Raw genomic sequence first — 23,292 nt, forward strand, 5'->3', positions numbered from 1 at the left:
CACACTTAGTTTTCCCAGTTAATGGCAGAGTAGTGTAAGTCACCCAGTATTAGGGTGTTTGGTTGTATCATAATATTTTCCAGTATGTTTAGAAAGGTGTAGTGGGAACCTTGGGGCATGGTGGGGTATCTGTAGCAAGCCATATAATTTGGATTAAAGTCTTACCTAGTGTTAGTTGCACCGGGAGTATTTCAGATGCATTCTGTTGGGCAAGTAGCCTGGTGGTGTGAATATCCTTGGTGAATATGGACACTCCTCCACCTTTAGTGTTTTGGTCCTGGTTTGGTGTCTGACAGGTGTGGTAAGAGCTGTACTTGGTATTGCAGGTGTGCTCTCTGGAGCCTCAGATCAGGTCTATGTTAGTGCACAGATATCGATGTTCTCCATTTTTAGGAGTGCCTAGTGACTGTGACTGGCCTCAAAAGCACTGATCCCTACACAGACAAACACACAAAAAGTTTTACAGTTGCCATGTCTGGGAATAGAGCTCCTACCTAACTAGTGCATCACACTACAGCATTACACAGTTATAGGAAACACCACAGAACTTACTGAGCTACTCCTTCCCCAAAGGTGTATTTCAAGGTGAAGACATCAGCAGGCTTGCCAAAGTAGGGCAATGGGGAGTGCAGTGTGTGCACATGGGCCATAAACCATTCATCTGGAAGCAGACATACAACACTCAGGCACACACAGGTTTATATTTCACAGGTATGTGTATACAACTGCTAGATGAATACAGTCATGTTACACAGTTATCACAAGCACCACAGACACTATAGTGCTGAGGGATACCAGAGGCAAATGTCTACAGTGATTGACATTTGCACATCATGTGGTTTTAGCCAATTTAGATGTGTGCTGGGTGGGACAGGTCTCATGATGGGAGGCTCTTTGTCACTGTCTGTCACTCTTTTCCACACATCTATGTATGTGTAAGTTTGGCCTATTGTAGTGTTTTGTCCTTGGATATATGTGTGTATTCCTATCCAGTGTGTGTGGAAAGCATGACAGGTGTACAATGTGGATTGTGTGCACAAACATCTGTGACTGTCAGATATGTATAGTCCACTGTTGTTGCCAAACATGGGCTTCATTTATAAGTGTGGGAGCATGCCCAGTATGACCTTTCAGTATTTTGTTGTCAGACATGGGCTTCATTTCTCTAAGTGTGGGAGCATGCCCAGTATGACCTTCTGTATTGAATGTGTGAATCCATTCCAGGTAGGTTGTACTCCAGTGCAGGCTTTTGTGTTCTACACCTACAGCTAGCAACCTGTTTCTGTGGGATATCTGTAGATTGGTTGACAATACGGGGTCAAAATGGACAAAGGATAGTGGGTTACTGTAGGTAATTGTGTCTGTGCTGCTTCTGCTACATGGTTTTGGTGTTAGCAGAGATATTCAGACATATGTACTATTTTAAACTGTGATGTTTTATGTCATCAACTACTGTCAGGTATACATATTTCCTTGCAGTAATTTCCTGGGGAACACAGGGTGAATGAAGCTGTGTCCAGTATTGTGGTCTGCAGCCTACATATTCTTGCACAATCATGCCATTCTGGAGGGGAAGCTGCAGACATTTGTTGATGGGTCTGTGTAGATGGTTCAGCACCTTGGTACAGTGGTGGCTCAGGATCCCATGCTTGTACATCCATTGACATGACAGTACGGCCATATCCTGCTGTGGCCATACATCACAGCTGTACAGATTCACACAGGTTACCGAGAGGCAGGGGTCATATTTCTGGTCATTACCCCTTCACATTGTGGTTTACAAGCAGGCTTCTAGCCACCCATTCCTGTGTTTGCAGACAGGGATAGTATGTGCACACGGCTGAGTTTCAGACTTCATAAACTCCATGGTGTCCATGCCCCTACCCCCCCCCCATTATTCTATCCTCTTCCAAACATTATGCAAACATTATCTGATAAGTTCCCTATAGTTATCACTTCATCCCAGCAGTAATTTGGTGTTGGTCCACAGTGCATGCAGTAGGACATGGTGGACATGTTACTGGGATTTGTCAAGATGGCCTTGCATTTGGGTTCTGTGGACTGTGTTATGTTGTTATTTGGGAGTCCATGACATAAAATACACTGTCAGTACGGGTGAGACATAGGCCTTTGGCAGAGGACTGTAGAGCATTTGGTAGTGATGCAGGCCATCTATAGCAGGCCATTGCATTGTGTCACTCCTACAGTCCCAGACTGCAAGCCACTATATTCCCTTGGGGTTGACAGGGTAGGTGTGCAAGGTGTTAATGCCAATAGTTTTTGTCATTATTGATCCAGTGGTGTGGATGCTGGCAGGGTGCTGCTTACAGCTAGGGACACACCTGCATAGGACACCTCTTCAGCATGCTGCATTCTGTGGCTATTTCCATACGGAGGTGGAGGTCATATTGTACTAATTCCCAACAGCAGGGATAAAACCTGTGAGGTACCTATGGGTGATGGTGGGTTGAACTGGGTGCATGTGTGCTATGGACGCTACTTGCAACTGACTTACAGATATAAGTGGGGCATTCCACTTATACTGGCTTGCACAGGGATATCTGTAGTTTCTCAATACTTCATACCTGTGACCTTTGTGATCTTCCAGTGTTTAGCCAGATGACATCGATATTCCATACTACAAACCCAACTAATGTGCTGCTAACCTGTATATACAATTCCAAAGGTGTGTCCATTTGACAGTAACATTTTATACACTGTCTGTCTGGGGTACTACCACCTGTGTACTGTTTGTATGTCTGGGCCCACATTCATGCCATGTCCATCTTTCAGATGGTGACAGATATTATATCCAAACAATTACTATGGCTTACTGCTGGAATGTGTCTTGCTGGGATCCATTGTGTTTGGCACTACAGTTGTGAGAACTTGGCCCTGTGATCGGCAGTACTGGCCAATGGCCACCAGGACAAACCTCACCATGTCTACATGCTAACCACTCTCACACAATATACAACACACACCAACCTAACACACACAGCCCTGCATATTGTACATGTGCTACAATATATCCTGGCCGGATCAGGTAATCTGTGCTCCACTGTTGTTATACCTACACATACATGTTACTACATTTTTACATAGGATTGTGGGGGGGGCACCTGACAGCTGTACACATTTGCTATGACTGTACTGATATTTCAGGAACTTCATTTCATTCTGTATTCTGACCTATCATGCAGACTAGAAGCATATCGGTGTACTACAGTTCTTAGGTTTTACTGATCTACATTTCAGTTTCAGATTTCTTACCCTTCAGAATTAACATTCCACTGCCTGACCTGTTGTAGTCTGTCTGTGTAGGTCTGGAGGGGGGCTGTTCTCCATAGCCATCAATCAAAGGCCTTAACACAGCCTTTCTTTGTGTTTGTCTATGCCTGTCCTGCTGGCTAAGACTGTTGTTGGGTATGTGAGCCTCCTTGACTGGCATGTGTGTAAATTATGGACACACATTTGGCCCACCACATTTCCTGCAGTGGGTTTTGTCACCTTGTCTAGTACTGGCTACTATGGCGACACCAGTATTTGTTACAGATTTCATGCTGCCACTACAGGTGTCTACTATCTGCTGGCATCCCATTCAGCCACCCATTTCCCTTGCATGCTCACATCCATACCATAGATACAAGTAACACAACATACTACTCCATTCAGCAATTGATAGGGAGAGTGACTGACCTTGTGGCTGTACCAGTATTGAGGATGGCGCTGGAGGGCTGACTATGTCGGATGCACATAGTACACTCCCTATACATGGTTAAGCACAGGTAGTGTCATGTTTGGCATCCCTTTAACTGTATGTGCGAGTCAGAGAGAGGTGTCTTTCCCTGTGTTCCTACCATGTCAGTGTATGTGCTGTGCGCTGCCTCTTTGCCAAGGCCTGGGCATACTGGCCACACCTCCTTCTGCCTATTGAGGCAGGCTAAGACTGTTTCTCCTCTGAGTCACTCTGTGTCTGTGCAGGCCTTGGCAATGGTAGGGAGCTGTTCCTGCTGCAGCTGTTTCCGCAGGATCATATTGTGTAGCATAAGACATATGATGACAATTTGGGTACATGTAGCTGGTGAGTACTGTAAGGTTCCACCGGATATGTCCAGGCATCGGAACCATGACTTGAGCATCCCAAACACATGTTCTATTATGATTCTGGTCTGTGCATGTGCCTCATTATGAAGTTCTTGTTCAGGTGTGTGTGCATTTCTGATGGGTGTCATCAGCCACTGCTCCAGTGCGCAACCAGCATCTCCCACTAGGTGGCCATAAGGGATGTCCCCATTGGCAAATCTCTGATACAGCTGCATCATATGCCAGATGTGGGAGTCATGATAGCTTCCAGGGCAGCCAGCACATACATTCATTATAATGCCCTGGGCATTGCACATGACCTGGCAGTTGATGGAGGGGAAGCCCTTGCGGTTGATGTAGACCCTACCCAGCTTGCCGGGTGGTGCTTTGATGTGTAGTCTATAGTACCCACTACCTCAGGGTATTCTATTTGGTGGAAGAGACACATATTGCTGGTCAATGCCTCAAGGGTGTTGTGGAAATATACGTGCTCACTGGCATGTGCTGACATGGCATCCAGGAACTGGTGGAGTACCCTGGATGCTGATGCCTGTGAGATCCCCGTGATATTCCCAGTTGGCCTTTGGAAGGTACCTGTGGCTAGTATTCTTAGGACTACACATACCTTGGTATCCACTGGGATGGGTTTCTCTTTGTTTGGTTCTGTGTGTGAGGCGTGGCCAGCCAGCACAGCTCAACAATTTGCTGTAGGATGTCCCTGTCCACCCTATAGTGCTCCACTATCTCTAGCTCATGTAGCCCCTGGTAGATTACCCTGGGTCTCTGCACTCTTCTTCTCCTCACTGTGGGTTGCTCATCAGCATTCTCATCCTCACCACACTCAGCCTCTTTCACATGTTGATTTATGAAAGCTAATGCAGCCCCTATCATTTTGTTGCTTTTGTTAGGTAAAATTTCCCCACTTGTGTACACCGGTGGTGTAGGGAAAGGTGTTTGCATAGTTTACAGTACTGTGCTGGGCTGGGCTGCTGTCTGTGTAATTGGTTGATTCTGATACATTTCACCTGCCAGCTATGCTAGTTCTCCTTGATTACCTTCCTACTGCTGTTTTCATTTCCCACTGCCTTCCTGTTTATGCCCAGGGGTGCCCTGCTCAAACACAGTGCTCAGATGTGAATAGAGCTGCTATTTCTTGGTTTATTTTTCTTTTTTTCGTTTAAAACACGGTGCATGGCACGCACACCCACTTAGGCAATGTAAGGAGTGCTTGGCAGCTTCAGACACACACCCTTGCTTAGCTCTGCTAAGCTAAGGGCAAACCCGAGCCACAGGGCTCCAATAAGTTTACAGTATGCCTGACACACCCCTCTTTGATGTCAGCTAGCTCTTAGGCTTGCACCATGGTCTTCCTGCACCTACACGGTTGGGTGCAGGCTAGCCATGAGGGGTAAGCTGGGAATAAGTATCATTCCCCTCATTTGCATAGGATTGCCTGCTAATGCCTAGTTAACAAGTCTGACACTGATCCTTCCCCCTTAGCAACCATTATTGACTGTCCTTGTTGTCTTCTGCCTGCCACTGACTTTAATAGCAAAACTGTGATTTTGCAGGGAAAGTTTTTTTCAGGGTTTTTCTGTTATTTTCCAGCCGATCCCATTTGTACACCACTGCCCTACTCTTAAACGGCCGATATCGGCCCAAAAAAATAAGTTATTTTTTTTATTTTTGCAGCTGTTTTCCATGCCAATGTCCATATATTTGGGCATTGGCATGCTTTACATGTTATATACACCCTTTATTTGGAGCCGTCATGGCTCCGTTTTGTAGTTTGCAGAAATGTACTTGGTTTCTAACTGAGTACATTTCTGCAGATTACACTAGTCCTGTACGGACAGCTGCCAGCTTCCTGGATCACAAATTTACCTCATTTGCATGTTTTTTTACCTGCAAATGGGATAATTTGCATACAGGAGCTCCATCCATGCAGAAATAGTACAGGAGCACTCGTGCACATCCCTGGAGCTTGTTCCTGGATCTCTCGGCAGCCATATTGCCTCCAGTAGCTCCTGCACTTTTCCTGCACACCGTGCAGAGCTTGCTGAATCCTGGGGAATGACCCCTACAGCACCCTTAAGGCATCTGTCAGCTCTGAATATGCCACAACCAGGATGATCAGGCTTTAGAATATTTGTCCTCTGACTTTAATTGTGTTTTAGAGAATGCAAGTATGTCTGGCTGTTACATAATGAGTCAGGTATGGATGACATGTGACTTGCTTCTGATGTTTCTACAATGGATGTGAAACAGTTTAAGTCCTGATGCATACAGCAGTTAATATCATTAGGAGTCAAAGTGATACTATTGGCTTGTGAGTCAGATTAGGACGGATGTCATCAAACAACAGCAATGGAGTGATGCAGAACAAGAAATAAGAATAAACAGAGAAAGCCAGTGTAGGTAAGGTTAATATTAAAGTCTAAATAAAGAACAGTATTGTTTAGGTGTTGACAGTCTGTAACTGAATGAACCAGCAGTTGCAGGTGGGAGCAGTGTTGGTATATAATTGTACATGCCCACTTTGCAGTGAGATATATGGCAGTGGATAGCCTGCTAATCACAGCAGTGAACTTTTATCACTCGTATATTTCATGTCTCATTCTACACTAAAAAGTGACAACTGTTTAATTAACAATAAAAATGTGACACATTATGTCTGTACGAAAAGCAAGCTACCATATATAGCATTCTTAAATGGCAGAAGTGCAAACATGAGTATGAAAAGAACTTTATGCAAAGCTGTAGCTAGGCCATTTGGTACCTAGTACCCCAAATGGTCCACCCTGCTCTCGTTGCTACACTGTAACACATTTTATAAATTGTAGCAAAAAGTTACACTAACTCCTTGTTACAGTCTCTAACATACACATATACTGCAAGCAATTGAAATTATTTGGAAATTCATACTGCTTAACTGATTACTCATACTACTGCAGCCTTGCAGTTGTAAGGATCAGTCAGGACTCAGAATCCCCCAGCACAATTCACACAACTGACTCCACGAATTTCATTTAAACAGCTGTGATTACAAATGGTGGCTGCTTAAGTAATTACAAAGTGCACTTGGAGGGACTAAGCAATAACTCTGCTAAAGTGCTGATCATGCCCCCTAACAGTTTGCACCCAGGAACACTGCCTCTTTTGCTTACCCTAGCCATTGCTTTACATAGAATTTCATTAACTCTTACTATAATAAAGACCATCAAATGTATATGTCAAACATAAGTTGTCGAACAGAATGTTCATTTACTTACTATCCTTCACATAAGGGATTTGTTCATTAGATGATGAGTGCACTTTAATTTTAATTTCCCATTTCCAATTTTACCTTTATATTATGTTACTTAAAGCATTAGGTGGAAAGAGACTAAGAGACAGGTTACTTGTCCTCAATGTTATGGTTATCCCAAGGCAGCTGCCTTCTCTTTATCAGTCTTGGCTATCCAGGAACTCCAAGCTACCATAAAGGCCCCGGCTGTCTTAGTTTCTTCAATCTAATCTTGTAAATACTTCCCTTTATCAGCTGGTCAAGCCTCTACTTTCCTGCAATATTTTTTTTTTCTTTTCAGATAATCTCATCATATTTTGTCCTTGGTACTTTATCACTGTGCAGTGAAAAATGGATTGCCTTCCATTAATCCATTCTCATACAGTCTCCCAACATCCTAACCTCTTTCATCTGTAATCTCCTATTCCCAATAAAGTCTTTAGCACTGGAGAAAACATCCACTGCCTCCTCTCCAGTAACTAATAAAAAGTAATTATCTGCTTCCTACTTATGGATTTCACCCCCTCCCTCAGATATATTCTTTAGTAGCTGATTTGCCTTTGCTAATACCCTCTCAGCTTGTCTTTACTGGTTTATGATTTATTTTCCAATAACTTTCATACCCTTTTCCTGTCCTGTGTTTAGTCTATGATTTTCAGTTCTGTATTCTTCCCCTTGACAGTAATCTCCAGAGTGAATCAGTCTACATGTGGATTGGATGAACTGAAGCTCTCACCTTTTTAGTCCTGCTTTCTGTCTCCGTAGGCCCCTCTCAAGGTTTATTACAAGTCCACATCTCCCATCATACCCTTGTCCTGGTATTATCCATAAAATAATTGATTTGGCTGTTTATGATTTTGTCTGAGCTCAGAGATAAACATATTAAATAATGCTGGGCCAGGGACTGATGCCTATTGTCATGTCATCAGACAGCTCCCGTAACTGTTATTCCCCATTATTAGTTATATACCCATTTTCCCACCCATCCACATTGTATAATATCCTCAGTCACCACTCTAAACTTTGTAACCAGCCTGTGTTATAAGGAATGGTCAAATGTCTTGATATAATTCAGCTAGACCTTCAGTCAACCTCACTTACCAACTGTGCATAGAACTGAGTTGGAATAATTTGAAAAGATCTAGCTAGTGTGATTCTATGCTGAAATTCACTAAGTGGTCACTGTGTTTCAGGTACTGTATAAGTCTCGACTTCTGGATTGTTTCTGTCATTTTGCCCACCACAAAAGGTCAGACAATGGAATTTAGCTGCCCAGGCAGCTATTACCTTCATGTCTGTAAAATGTATTACAGCTGTTTGCATATAATTTACAAGGACTGTCTCTCTCTAAAGAGCCTACTGACTATTTCTGTGAAGGAATTTACAAAAGAACAAAGAGGTTATTTTAGGTTCTCCCGTTTGATTCTCGGCTGGAGAGCCTTCTGTGTGGAGTCGGCATGACCTCCCCGTGGTCAAATGGTGTTTGAAAGACATGCGTAAATGGGCGTGCCTTCGTTGAAGGTTGGGCGTCAGGCTGGCACCTCAGCACCATAAAAAAACCTACTGCCAATCATTAGCGGACCGGAGTTCCACTGTGGCGACCCCTAACTGGGAAAAGCCGAAAGAAGAACAACTATCTTTATTTTAGTATCCTCAGTAGCACCCCATTTTCCCCTGCACTTTATCTACCTTTGGCTTTTGCAGTGAACTTTCTATCTGTTCATTTATTTTGTCAAAGATTCATAGGTGTTTACTAGGCTAATGACCACAAAGGCCTTTTTAGGCCTAGCCATGCATCCCAAATCTAGACATGTTCTGGTATCCTTGATAAGTGTAAGCAGGAGCATGGAATATGAAACATTTACAGGCATGGACCTGGTATATGAACCATTTACAGGTTACCTGTGTCCTTTAGAGACATAGGTGCCAAACCAGGGATGAATTTCCTATTCTCTATCCAGTTGTCCAAGTTACACTTGAATTGGGTTAGGGAGGAACTTTGTTTCACATGGATGGGCAGCCTGTTCCAGAGATGGGGTAGTCTCTGGGATACATACTTCTCTCTCCAACAGGTCCTATTTATATCACAGGCAAGGTTTAAGTCTTTTGAATGAGTACTTCTAGTGCTGTTTGTTTTGTGGTTAAACAGGAGGTCCTTCAGAGTGGGGTCTGACATTGCCCTGAATGCCAGGTGTAGGTCTCCCCTCAACAACCTGTAGTAGACAGAATACAGGTATAGGGCCTTGAGGCAGCCTGTATATGACATTTTACTTATGCCCTGTGTTCTTTTAGTGAGGAACCTCTGTGGACTTTCCAATTGTTGGATATGCCTGGTTAGGTACATACCAAAGATGGTATTGTACTCAATGATAATTCTGATGAGTGCCGAATACAGTGGAACAATGACTTCCTTGGACTTAGACGCCATACCTTTGTTTATAAGTTACACAACATAGAAGGATTTCCTCACTACTCTAGACACCTTTTGGTCAAAGGCTAGATTACTGTCTATACATATGTCCCTAAGTCTCTGACTACTGGGGTCAACTTTAAGGGATGTGTTGTCAATATGATAGTTACCAGGGATGGATGACTTTCTGAAGGATACTATTATGCATTTCTTGGCATTTAGTTTTAGTTCATGGCTCTAACACCAATTATTTGTCTGTGTCAGCCCTTCCTGGAGAACATTTATGCTCCTAATTTACAATCATCTGCAAATTTAGTCAGCCAGAGACCACTGACATTGGCTTTGATTTCAGAGAAGTAAATGCAAAAAAGGAGTGGTCCAAGGACTGTGAGGTGGACTCCCCAGTTCTAACTTCCTGGGTCCTACCTGTGAGCCAATTGGCTAGCCACCAGGTAACATATGGGTTTGTACCTAATCTCTTCAGTTTGTCAACAATGCCCGAGTGGGGTAGTGTGTCAAATACCTTGGCTAGGTCAAGGTAGGCAATGTGAACCATTTTGCTCTCATCCATTGCTTTGGTGACCTTGTCAAAGAAGTCCACCAGGTTGAGTAGGCATGACCTGCCCTTGATAAAACCTAGCTGGGTTGAGCCCAGTGTCTGGAGGTTTACTATATCATGATTGATCATTTCCATGATGATTATTTCCATGGCTTTGCATACAAGACTAGTGAGATTTATGGGTCTGTAGTTTCCAGGCTCTGTAGAAGGCCCACCTTTGTGCAGAGGGATGACTATTGCTGTTCTCCATTCATGAGACACAAAGCCTGTTTGGAGGCTACAGTTAAATGGCAATTCCAGATGGCCTGATAGGTCATGTTTCATGCTATTTAGAAGACATCATGAGATATTGTCTAGGCTCAGTAATGCAGTGCTCTTGGACTTAGAGAAAGCATTAAGGACCTGCTCTCCAGTGATAGCAGGAGGAGTTATATTTTATGGTTATTTCCTGAGGGAAGGTGGAGGGGGAGAGAGAGGCAACATTGAAGTTGAATTTGTCATCCAGTAGGTTTGCTATTGCTATATCATCTGGCTCAGTATAGGTGGCTCCATTTACAATGAGTTCTGCACACAATTGTGTACTGCCTTTGAGGTTGTGACATAGCTAAAGAATGCCTTGCCGTAGGCCAAATTTACCTCAAATTTGGCTTTGGTAAACTTTATTTGTCCTCTGAGTTGTTTGTTTAGTTTGATGAGAGTGTTTTTATTCTGCTGGGTGCTGCACCTCATCTGTCCACTGTCCTTCTTGCCATTACTTGGCTTCCCAGAGTTGTAGCCTCCATTCTGCTTCTGTTATAAACACACTGTTGTCACATATTAATTCAGAATATTTGCATATTGCTTAACATTCATTGGTATTCTTACAGTTTTGTTCTCCCTACAGTAGTCCAGAAGTGTTATTCTCTGCCTTCTTTTCTCCTACATACCTGAAGAAGGCCTTCTTGTCTTTCTTCATATCTGGCTTTTTTTTTTCATTGTCCCTTGCTTGCCTTTTTCATGTCATTATCTGCTCTGCTTATTGTCTGTTTATATCCTTCCTAATTATCATCCTCTTCATAGTTCATAGTTCAGTACTAAGCTAACTGCCCTTGCGAGCAATTTTAAGCCTAGCCAATTATCCCTTGTGAGACTCAAACCCTGCACCTTGTGTTTTTAAGGCAAACACCTTAGCCATTAAGCCACCCTCCCAACCCTTGTATCTCTTTTCCTTTCCTTTTGTGGTTCACCTGTCTTCATAGAGGACAAGTCCATTGTTTTCTTTTAAACGGGCAAGTCGTGTTTTAATCATTCTTTTTACTTTTTATCCATACCTCCCTATGTTGTTTGTTTATGATTTTCCCTAATTACTCAACTCCCTTGCCCTATAGCCACCTACCTAGGACTCATTTATGTTTATTTTGTAATCTTACAGCATACATGATGTTGCCTTCCAAATAATGACTAGAACAACAACATTTAGGGTATATAACACAGAAAAGCTATTTATGAAAATAAAATGTACTGCCTTACAAATTACACTTTACCACCTCCTACTCCAAACTGTATGAGAACATTCCTGTATTAACAGGTTCAGACTTAAACAAGCTACTCATGTAACTTACCTGCATATCTAGTGTGCATTTTAATGCTTCTTCTATAAGATAAATAAATGATTAATCATACAGAAATTGCTCAATTACATCTGAACAAAAGCATAAATTAAAATCACAAGTAGTTATTGAAACAGTGCTCTTTGGCATCACCCCTTTATACAGATATACTAACAGCATGGTTGCACCATATCGGTGAAAGGAAAAAATATCCCCAAAACAGGCTGTAATGGTTCACACAGACATCAATACTACAGTATATTGCGAGGAATAGCAGAAGATGCTATACATTTATGAGTAAAAGTAACTGAGGAAGTTTCCTGAGGAACTTACAAACCAACCAAATCCATGGGAGCCATTTTTAATGCAGTATAGAATGAAGCAATATAAGAGTGATCCACAGATCACAGCTTTCTTAGAAATGTGTCACTTAGATTTATGTTCAAACATGCAGAATGTAAACTAAAATAACTTCTGATCTAAAAGACTGAAAAGCAAAGCACACCGAACTCGATGTGTTTTGACTGGCTGAACATTGTAGGGGTGTACAGTGGAGTACCAGTGTAAGTGACATTAACTATAGAATTGCTCTCTTTTAGAATGGGGTGCTGGAGCATAATTCCCCTTTCCTATGGAGTAGGTTATATTAAGTATGTAAGAAGAAAGAGCAATGCCCCATAAATGGGTAACATGGCATGTTTCTCCCCCACTTAAAAGATGACTTTGAATTCCCCTTCAAATTAATTTTTCAGAAACAAGTGGAATTCATACTACCAATGTTCACATGAGCAACAAGGAACTATTATGAAGTACAATATAAAGACAAACAGTGAATTAAAAATAATATAAAAAATTATCCTCCAGTTAAACTGGTGTTCATCATGATATCAAGTAATTTAAGTATGCATGTATTACTGAATTGCATTCTTCATTGATATCATAATTTAAAAATATAAGACCACTTAAAAATATTCCATCTGTTTTGACTTTCAAATAAGCTGAGTACAAAAATATTTCTAATGTATAGCAAACAGTTCCTAACATACAGAAAACAGTTTCTTTTTTCGATCCCTCGTTCTTGTGATTAACAGTTGCTTTCCTTGATCCCTCGTTCTTGCGATTAATATTATGTATGCAAAACACTTGTCATTTAGTCAACAAATGCTGAGTGTGAATGCATTTTGTGATATTTTCCAAGTCTGTCCTTTTTTATGCTTCATTTTTGATACCAAGTAAATACACAGGCCAAAAACATGCTTGCTGAAGGACAGGAGGAGGCAGACATAGAGATATCAAAAAGGTAGCTATTTTGCAGTTCTAGTTCACAAGATGTCACTGTAGTGTCAAATGAAGGTAAGTTTTATAGTTACTGATTTATTAGCACTCTCCTTTCCTTTTCACCTCCAAGAGAGTAGAATAAAGGTACAAGAACAGAATACGGGAAATAAGAACAGATGAAAGCCAGTGATGTTTCTGCTACAGATGCCACTGTCCATACTGCATTTGGGTTTGAAATCATTAGTGTTTTAACGACAGTAGAAACTACTTCATCGGGATCTCTGCTTTGGCGTTTTAGTCTCATATCTATTGATTTAATATAGGTATCAACATATTCCTTGCTGTATACTTGCTTCACATCTTCAGAAAACGTGCTCCAGATGTCCTCAGCAGTTTGTTTTTTCAGAATTTTAGTTGCACTAGTGAAGTCCCCTGGACGAACAACACATACCTGCAAATACCAAAATCTAAAATTACATAATGAAATTTTTGTTAATGCTATTCATTTTACACAGATTTCATCAGAGTGGTCAGGCTTAATCCCATTCTGAAATTACTCACTGGTTCATATAACTAGTTGGAGAATGACTGAACCCTGTGCAGTTTGTCCATGTTTTCTTGTGGTGTGACTTAAAGACTAGTTACAATAAGTAAAGGAGAACCATTGATATTTCATTCTGCAGTAGGTATTGGGGTAAAATACACTACAAGACAGGACACTGTTGAATTATTTCATTGTCATTAAAATGAACACTTTGGTGGCTGTTTTGACTCTAATGAAAACTTATAAATTTTTCTAGTCAAATGTGGTACTGCTAACAATATGCATGTGGGTACAATATACAAAGGTATTGACTGTTAAGTTATCTCAGAGTGTGCTAAAATGTTTATTATATTTAAGGAAACTTCTAGAATATGTTTTATAACATGATACTTATGTATGCTCTTCGCTGATGGCAAAGCAGACTACATATTTAAAACAGCTTCTGTTTCCAAAACTGCTCATACATGCATCTCTGCAATGGAAGGGCAAGGTGCTAGAGAACACAGAAGTGAGGTCTGACCATAAGCTAATCACCCTTAACATCCACATCCCACCCCCACCCCCCAGTAAAGAAACCACCATAAAAAACTTCTCCAAAGCCAACTTCATGCTACTCAAGTCAGAAGTGACAAACTTCATAACACCCGTGCAGACGGGAACTGAAAGTTCAACTGCTGAATCCTACACTAAGGCACTGTACGAGCACATCCACTCATGCATGAATCGTGCCATCCCAAATAGAACCAAAATGCTCTCATCCAAAAAAAGGAAGCCAATCTGGTGGTCCCCTGCCATAAACAAACTTTACAACAAAAGGAAGAAACTTTTGCAGAAAAGAGGAAAATCCCAGGATGCAAAACTCCCTTACTGGCCTCAGTAAGAAACTGAGATGCCTCATAAAATCCTTCAAAGCTAGTTACGAAAATAAAATTGCCAAAGATTCCAAAGACAACCACAAAGCATTCTATAACTATGTCAAGAATCTAAATGGCAATGCTCAGATCTCGCTGAGCTAAAACAGAATGGCATTAAATATACTGATCCAAAGGATATTGCCAATATCCTGGCAGATCGATTCAGTGCCAACTTCACCCCTCTCACCCCTAAATGGCCCATCTCAATACCGGAAGATTGCCAAATTCCAGTAATAACGGCCACACAGGTACAAAACGCACTCTCTAAAGCCAAGAATACAGCATCCATGGGACCAGATGACATCCCGGGCTGTGTACTACATGAACTACAATATGAACTGGCACCTCACCTAAGTGTCATGTTTAATCATAGCCTCACCTCAGGTTTCGTGCCCACTGAGTGGCACAGAGCTACAGTTATCCCAATCCACAAGGGGATCCACCTTGGATCCCGGAAACTACCATCCCATCAGTCTGACAAGCCTTATCTGCAAGGCCATGGAGCGTATTATCATGGAACTTATAAACAAAGACATTGGCAACCTTCAAACACTGGACCCCACCCAGTTTGGGTTTGTGAAGGGCCGATCTTGTCTCCTGAACCTGATTGACTTCTTTGAATCTGTCTCCAGAGCCATGGACAAGGGTAAGGTGGTCCACACAGCCTATCTAGACCTTGCCAAGGCCTTTGACACCATCCCCCACTCTGGAATCATAGATAAACTTACTAAGTTGGGCATTAATCCCTATGTCACCCAATGGGTTGCTAAATGGCTTACTGATAGAACCCACACTGTAAAAGTAGCCGACTCCAAATCCAGCTCCAGACAAGTGACAAGTGGAGTACCTCAGGGTTCAGTCCTGGGGCCGCTCTTGTTTGGCATCTACTTCTCTGAAGTACAGGTCAACACTAAGGGACTCTGGCTAACAAAGTTTGCAGATGACTGCAAACTGGGAGTCATCATTGAATCCCCAAATTATGTGGATACTCTACAAAAGGGCCTTACAGAAACAGATGCTTGGTGCCATAGCCATGGGCTCAAGCTCAATGCCAAGAAATGTATTGTTATCCCCTTTGGGAAAAAACATGTATCCATGAATTACCATATAGGTGGCAGTACACTAAACACAGAAAGTGTGATAAGAGACTTAGGGACACAGGTGGACAGTGGTCTCACCTTCGATAACCACATCGCCACAACAATCAGGAAATCCTTCTATGTGGCACACCTCATCACGAAGGGCTTTTCATCCAGAAAAAGGAGGTCATTGTCCCACTGTACTCATCCCTCATTAGACCCATTATAGAATACAACGCCCCATTTGGTATGTACCTCTCAAGACATCTGCAACAACTGGAAAGGCCTCAGAAATACCTCACTAAAAGAATCACAGGCCTAAAGCAGATGCCCTACGCTGACTGCCTTAAAAAACTCCAGCTATACTCTGTCGCATATCGTCTACTCAGAGGCGATCTCTGCTTAACATACAAGGCCATGTCAAACCCAGAGCTGTTGGACATGCTACACTTAACAAAATCCCAATCCCTCAGAGCTACACGCTCCAGGGATCTAAACCTTGTCATCACAATAAACAAAACATGCTGGAGGGCTAGGTTCCTGACCCAGAGACTCCCCAGACTCTGGAATAGATTGCCCATACATGTCAAGCAGAGTGCCTCTTTGGACCTCTTCAAGAGGAACCTTGACGATTGGATGGGAGAAAGGAAATTCACCCCAGGGATCACGTCAGTCGCCCTGCTAGACAGGGGTCCAGGAAAGTAAATAATGTGGGAAGAAATAGCCAGGGAATTGTTATGGCTAGGCTTGTATAGGCCCTAGGGCTGATAGCCTAGTACCAACCTATGAACCTATGAAGTGAGCTATGTTCCTCTAGCAGGTTTGGAATTTGAAGTATAGATGGAGGATGGAAGGACTGAGTAATGAACGGGCAGTTCTTCTGCAGCAGGCAGTGGCTATAGAGAACTGCTGCCTCAAGGTCAACCCCTGTAGGAGATCAGAAAATTGCACAGGGCAAACAGAACACCAGCTTATCAGATATCAGCATGATGCTAGGTAGTTATAATCCATCTTTTGGAGCATACATTGATGGCTTGTACTGCCTGCTGTTATGGTAGGGAGTCGGGATACAATAAGAAAAAAAAACAGCCTAGATGGCAATATTTTCCTTTGGCTCATCCCCACTCCCAGGATATGAAAACATGATATTTTTCATACTAACAGATGCCAGGGAATAAATATGCTTATAAGTGGCCTACGGCTCAGTCATCTGAAGGGAGGCCAGACAAAGGAAAAACAAAGACTAAATAAAAATACTCTTATTAAGAATAATAAAGCAAAACTGTAACATAATTATATTACAGAATGCACATATTTAATACACAGCAGGCTGGAACTTAGAATATTATTTATTTAGAAGTCATGAATTTAGTTTTACTGTGGCTTCTGCAATTCAGCATAATTTCCTTAGTCAAATTAATAACTCAGAATGCTCAGGTACCAACAAATGTTTCTATTTTTATACACAGAGTGCAGTCAGAGTTCACAGAGGTATTTTTGCTGTACAATATACACTCTGCAACAGTATGCCATTTTGAGAATGCACATATGACTACAGTACATAAATGTTTCTATTTTTTTGCAGAAGCCACATTAAAACCAAGGTCATGACGTCTAAATAAAGTATATTCTAAGTTGCAGCCAGCTGTGTATTTGGTCTGAGCTGCTGCACAATGGTACCTACTATACCAAGCCAACAGATATTGCCAATATGCTGGCCAACAGATTCAGTGTCAACTTTACCCCTCCCTCCCCCCCAAAAGGCCCAATCACAATACCAGTAGACTGCCAGGTATGCAGTATTACTGCTGCACAGGTTAAAACAGCACTGTCCAAGGCCAAGAATACAGCTTCTATGGGACCTGACAATATCTCTGGCTGTATTCTACATGAACTACAGAGTGAACTGGCACCTCACCTGTGTGCCCTGTTTAATCACAGCCTCACCTCAGTCTTTGTCCTTACCTAATGGTGCACTTCTACAGTCATCCCTCTCCACAAAGGAGGAGCGACTACAGACCCTGGAACTATTGTCCCATTAGCCTGATGAGTCTGATATGCAAAGCTATGGAATGTATCATCATGGACCTAATAAAGAAGGATATAGGGAATCTCCAAACTCTGGATCCAACAAAGTTTAGTTTTGTAAAGGGCAGATCATGGCTGCTTAACTTGGCCAACTTCTTTAAATCAGTCACCAGAGCTTTGGATGAAGGCAAGGTGGTTCATACAGCCTATTTTGATTTGGCCAAGGCCTTTGATACCATTCCCCACTCAGGACTCATAGAAAAACTCACTAAGCTAGGCATCAACCCCTATATCACTAGGTGGGTTGCAAACTGGCTCACAGGTAGAACCCACAGTGTGAAGTAGCTGTCTCCAAGTCAGACTGATGACCAGTCACTAGTGGAGTCCCACAGGGTTAGGTACTGGGTCCTCTTCTGTTTGCTATCTACTTCTATGAAGTCCAGGCCAACACAAAGAGACACTGGTTGACAAAGTTCGCAGACAATTGCAAGTTAGGAACTATTATTAACTCCCCAAGTGATGCTGACATCCTACAGAAAGGCCTCACTGAGACCAACGACTGGTGTCAGAATCATGACCTTAAGCTCAGTGCCAAAAAATGTGTCATCATCCCCTTTGGGAAAAACCCAGTTCCCATGAATTACCACATTGATGGTAGTCCACTGAACACAGAAGGCGTTATAAGAGATCTGGGAACACAGGCTGACAGTAACCTCTCTTTTGATCACCACATTGCACCTGTGGTCAGAAAGTCTTTCTATTTGGCACACGTCATTACTAAGGGTTTTGCATCCAGGAAGAAAGAGGTCATTGTCTCCCTCCACTCTTCCCTCATTAGGCCAATCATTGAATACACTCCCCCTTTTGGCTTGTACCTCACTAAACACCTGCAACAACTGGAGAGGCCACAAAAGTACCTCACAAAGAGGATTCTAGGCCTTAAACATTTGTCCTATATGGACAGACTCAAAAAAACTCCAACTATTCTCTGTCTCATATTGCCTACTTAGAGGTGATCTCTGTTTGACTTACAAAGCCATGTCTGACCCAGCTCTGTTAGAAATGCTACATTTAAAGAAATCCCAATCTCTCTGCACCACATGCTCCATAGACCTCAACCTCATTACCACAATCAACAGAACATGCTGGAGGGGCAGGTTCATAGGTAGGTACTAGGCTATCAATCCAAGGGCCTAAGTAATCCTAGCCAACAAGGTTCCCTGGCTTACACCACCCAAGAAAGTTAATTTCCTGTGCCCCTGTCAAGCAGAGCCACAGAAGTGATCACCAGGGTGTATTTCCTATTTCCCCTCCACTCATCAAGATTTTTTTTGAAGAGTGTTAATGAGAAACTTTGCTTGACATAGATGGGTTGCTTGTTCCAGAGTATGGGAAGTCTCTGGGACAGGAATCTATCCTTCCAGCATGTCCTGTTTATTGTGGTGACAAGGTTTAGGTCTCTAGAGCGTTTAGCTTGGAGGGATTGGGATTTAATAACCCAGAGACTGCCCATGCTATGGAAGAGACTTTCCATACATGTCAAGCAGAGCACCTCACTGGCCCTCTTCAAGAGAAATCTTGATGAGTGGATGGGAAATAGAAAATTCACACCAGGGATCACTCCAGTGGCTTTACTCGACAGAGGCATTGGGAACTAAGGTCGGGTGGCAAGATGCCAGGGTAATCCTATGGGGCAGGCTTGTAAAGGTTCCAGGGCCATTAGCCAAGTGCACACCTATGAACCTAAGACCATAATCATGTTTGATAATGGCTACTGGAGGGACAAGTCAGCCTTTTTAAATATTCATCATATATCACAGTTTCAGAGGCCAAATGTATGAAACCTTCTGATAAGGCTCTGACATTTAACATAGAGGATTAAGGCAATCCATGAGTTATTAACAAGCTTCAGCCTGTAGTTCTGGGTTTTTATTCCCTCAGCTTCCATTTGGCTACTGTGTGATTTCAAGCGAGCCACATAACCATAAAGTGCTCCTGAGTAACATCTGAAAAGGAGTTTCTGCCTACTAGGAGTATGCAGTTACTAAATTAATAATGTACAAATCAGTCTATTAATCTAGTGCCTGCTAGCCTTGCTTCCTGTTTACAGATGATTAACTTTTTCAAGGAAGGCTTAATAGCTCTAAATTATCCCTTCTAAAGACTGCTACAAACTGAAAGTCAGATGGAAGTAAAGTAAAAATTAAAGAAGCATTCCAAATTGGTGTGTTGAATTAAACAGATAATGTTATATGGTAATAGTTACAGTATTTTCATTGAGTCTTAAGACCACATTGTGTACAGCAGATAGCTTAGATGATACATCAGTTTACTTAAAGATTCTTGTTGTTTTAGCCTCTGAATTCTTAGCAGACCCATCTATCTGAAACACAATACTGGCAATGATTCATAACAAAAAGGCAGCAAATAGATAAAGCAAATGCATGTATAATTCCACTATATCAGAGCATTTATTCACTTTATTGGCTAGAGCATTTACTATCATGCAGATTCTAACTAGAATTTCTAAGCATCTTCTACTTTTGTTTAGCTACATTGGGAGAGAGAGAGGGTGTCTGTATTTGTGTGTGTGTGCGTGTGTGTGTGTGTGTGTGTGTGTGTGTGTGTGTGTGTGTGTGTGTGTGTGTGTGTGTGTGTGTGTGTGTGTGTGTGTGTATGGGTATATATGTATACATACTCAAGACATTTTACACACACACACACACACACACACACACACACACACACACACACACACACACACACCTAGATATGAATATGGGTATGTGTAATATATATGTAGACTCATATATAATTACTAGGCATACAGTCCAGGACACCAGAGAGAAATCTAGCCCAGTTTTCAAAGTAACTCAGAGATAGATTCACACAGCTGGCAAATGGAGGCTGACAGAATCAAACCCCGGATTCCGGGAATCAGCCCATTTTTATCCTCTGTGCTAACTGCCAGGCACAGACACAGAATATGTATGTATGTATGTATTTATTTATTTGACATTTATTTACCGGGGAGGTCCAACTAAGCTAATAGCCCATTTTCAGTGGAGGACTGGGAAGAAAAACTCCAAATTATTTTATTTTATTTATTTACTTTATTTTGCATTTGTTGACCAGGCTAGTCTAACTGGATATATGTCCATTTTCAGTAGAGGCCCGGGGAGAAAAGCTCTATATAAGCAAATAATTAGCAACTACAGGTACAGATAAGTAAAAATGTAACAAAATTTAGGTGCAGTACTATTTTAAGGTGAAGAATACAAATATTTTATAGACAAAAATTAGTATAAAAGTAGCAGATAATAAGAAAAGAGATTGAACAATGAACAAATTTAAAGTGGTGCACCATTAAGAAAGAAAAATGAAAAAACACACTAGCAAATATAGCAACAGCAACTCCAGGTACAGTGTTTAGCAGTGAGTCATCTCATTATCCTATAATAACATAGCAACTGTAAGGCAGCATGTAATAAGAAATATAAAGAAAGTCTATATAGATATCTATATGTGATAGCACGTTAATGCTGCAAGCAGCAATCTATGCAAGTACATAGTAGGGGATCATGTGTAAAAGAGAGTTGTAAAGACTAAAATTAGTATAGGTAGGTCTACTTTTTAAGGCATAGAGAGAACTGGAATTAAATTGCAAAAGGTTATGTAGGTAGGGTTCAGAGAAAGTGGTGGAAGGATTAGTCTGGGTTACTACATGGGCATAACCAGTGGTTAATAAGGTATTCTCTGAGTTGTTTTTTGAACAGTTTTGCTGAGGAGAGAGATGAGAGTTTCTTGGGAAGCAGGTTCCAGGATTTGCCAACAGTGTTGGCGAACAGAGAATCACCGGCCTTATTTTTGGATTTGACTGTATGTACTAGTACTTTACTGGCTGAGCGAAGGGTTCTCAAATTACTGTAGGGGGTTTGAAGGCTAGTAAGTATAGGAGTATTTTTAGGAAGATAGATGATCTTATGGTCAATAATAAGTTGTTGAAACTGAAGTTGATTATGAAGTTCTAGCCAACCTAGTTGCTTAAGGTTTTGACAGTGGTGAGTTCTATATGAGGAACCAGTAGCAAATCTGGCAATATTGTTGTAGGAGGTAGCTAGTTTGTTAAGATTGTTTTTTGATAGGTTGGTATAGATGGGAGAGGCGTAGAGGAGGGTGGAAATTAGATGGGTGTGGGCAATAGTGGTTCTAGCTGTTGGAGTTAGTAAGGGTTTAATCCTACAGAGGGAGCCTAATGTTCTGTTTACTGTTTTTATTGTTGTGTTAATATGTGTGTCAAAGCTAAGACTATGGTCTATTGTTACCCCTAAGAGCTTGATAGTTGGGTCAAGAGATATAACAATGTCATCATTGGATAAAACTGTGAAGTCAATTGGGGGGACCTTTGAGTGGGAGTGAAGTGTAGTAGTTTTGTCTTTTTAGGATTCAGGAGGAGGCTATGCTGTAAGAACCATTTTTCTACTGTGTTAAGCACTGTTTGGGTAATGGCCTGAAGTTGAGGTGCAGAGGTAACTGAGCATATTAGTGTGGAGTCATCAGCATATTGGACACATGTTGCTTGAGGAATGATTAGATTAAGATCATTGATGAAAATTGAGAAAAGGAAAGAGCCCAGGATAGAACCTTGGAGGACTCCCAGGATAATAGGAAGGAGAGAGGATACATTATTTTCCCAAAGCACAGCCTGTTGCCTATTTTCAAGGTAGGATTTAAACCATTGTAAAGCCTGTGTATCTAGTGAGAGACACTTACGTATGTTCAAATAAGTTGATGGTTTACCATATCAAAGGCTTTTGAAAGGTCAGTAAAGAGTGCTGAGGATAGAGTATTGTTGTTTCGGTTATTGTTAATACAGTGGGAAAAGGATAAGAGGGCTGTGGTGGTACTATGGTGAGGCCTAAAGCTGTGCTGACAGCGAGTAAGTTATTTTGCAGTAGGTGGTCTAGTAGTTGGCGGTGGATACATTTTTCCATAATTTTGGCTAAGGAGAGAGTAGAGCTATTGGGCGGTAGTTAGAGAGTTCATGTGAGTTGCCCCCTTTGTGCAGTGGGATAATGTGGGAGACTTTCCAGATAGATGGGATCATTCCTTCAGTAATGGGTCTATTTATAAGGATGGAAATAGGAAAAGCTACTACTGCTGCAGCTTTCTGTAGATATTCTGCTGATGAAAGGTCAGCTGAAGGGTATAAGGTTTTAGTTTAAGAAGAAGAGTGCAGATGAGCGATGTAGGGACTGGTTGTAAATGAAATGAGGGGGTTAAAGTAGTCAAGGAGGATGACAAACTTGAACTAACAGGAGGCAGTGACTTGGCAAAACTTTGGACTGCATCAGTAAAGAAGGTATTAAAGGCATTTGCAATATGCTTTGGAGTTTCATAGGTGGATCCTGTTGGGGTGGGAGTTTTGGACTGACCTGGGTGGAGGAGTCTGTTTATGCCTGCCCAAAACTTTTGAGGTTTGTATTTATGGGTTTGCTGGTTGTTGAGGTAGAAGTTTC

General features: G+C 41.7%; 1 protein-coding gene across 1 annotated transcript in view; it reads right to left on the reverse strand.

The window, feature by feature from the left end:
- Positions 1-11,945: 11,945 nt before the first annotated feature.
- The window catches only part of LOC122792361 (D-beta-hydroxybutyrate dehydrogenase, mitochondrial-like), a 124,663-nt gene continuing 113,316 nt past the window's right edge, over positions 11,946-23,292 (reverse strand). The window contains exon 4 of the mRNA XM_044060151.1: positions 11,946-13,659. Coding sequence (XP_043916086.1) covers positions 13,297-13,659 — 363 coding nt within the window. The 3' untranslated portion in view covers positions 11,946-13,296. The remainder of the gene's footprint in view (positions 13,660-23,292) is intronic.

Source organism: Protopterus annectens, chromosome 1.part2 (genome assembly GCF_019279795.1).
Source record: "Protopterus annectens isolate FY-2018-M chromosome 1.part2, PAN1.0, whole genome shotgun sequence".
NCBI classification, from domain to species: domain Eukaryota; kingdom Metazoa; phylum Chordata; order Ceratodontiformes; family Protopteridae; genus Protopterus; species Protopterus annectens.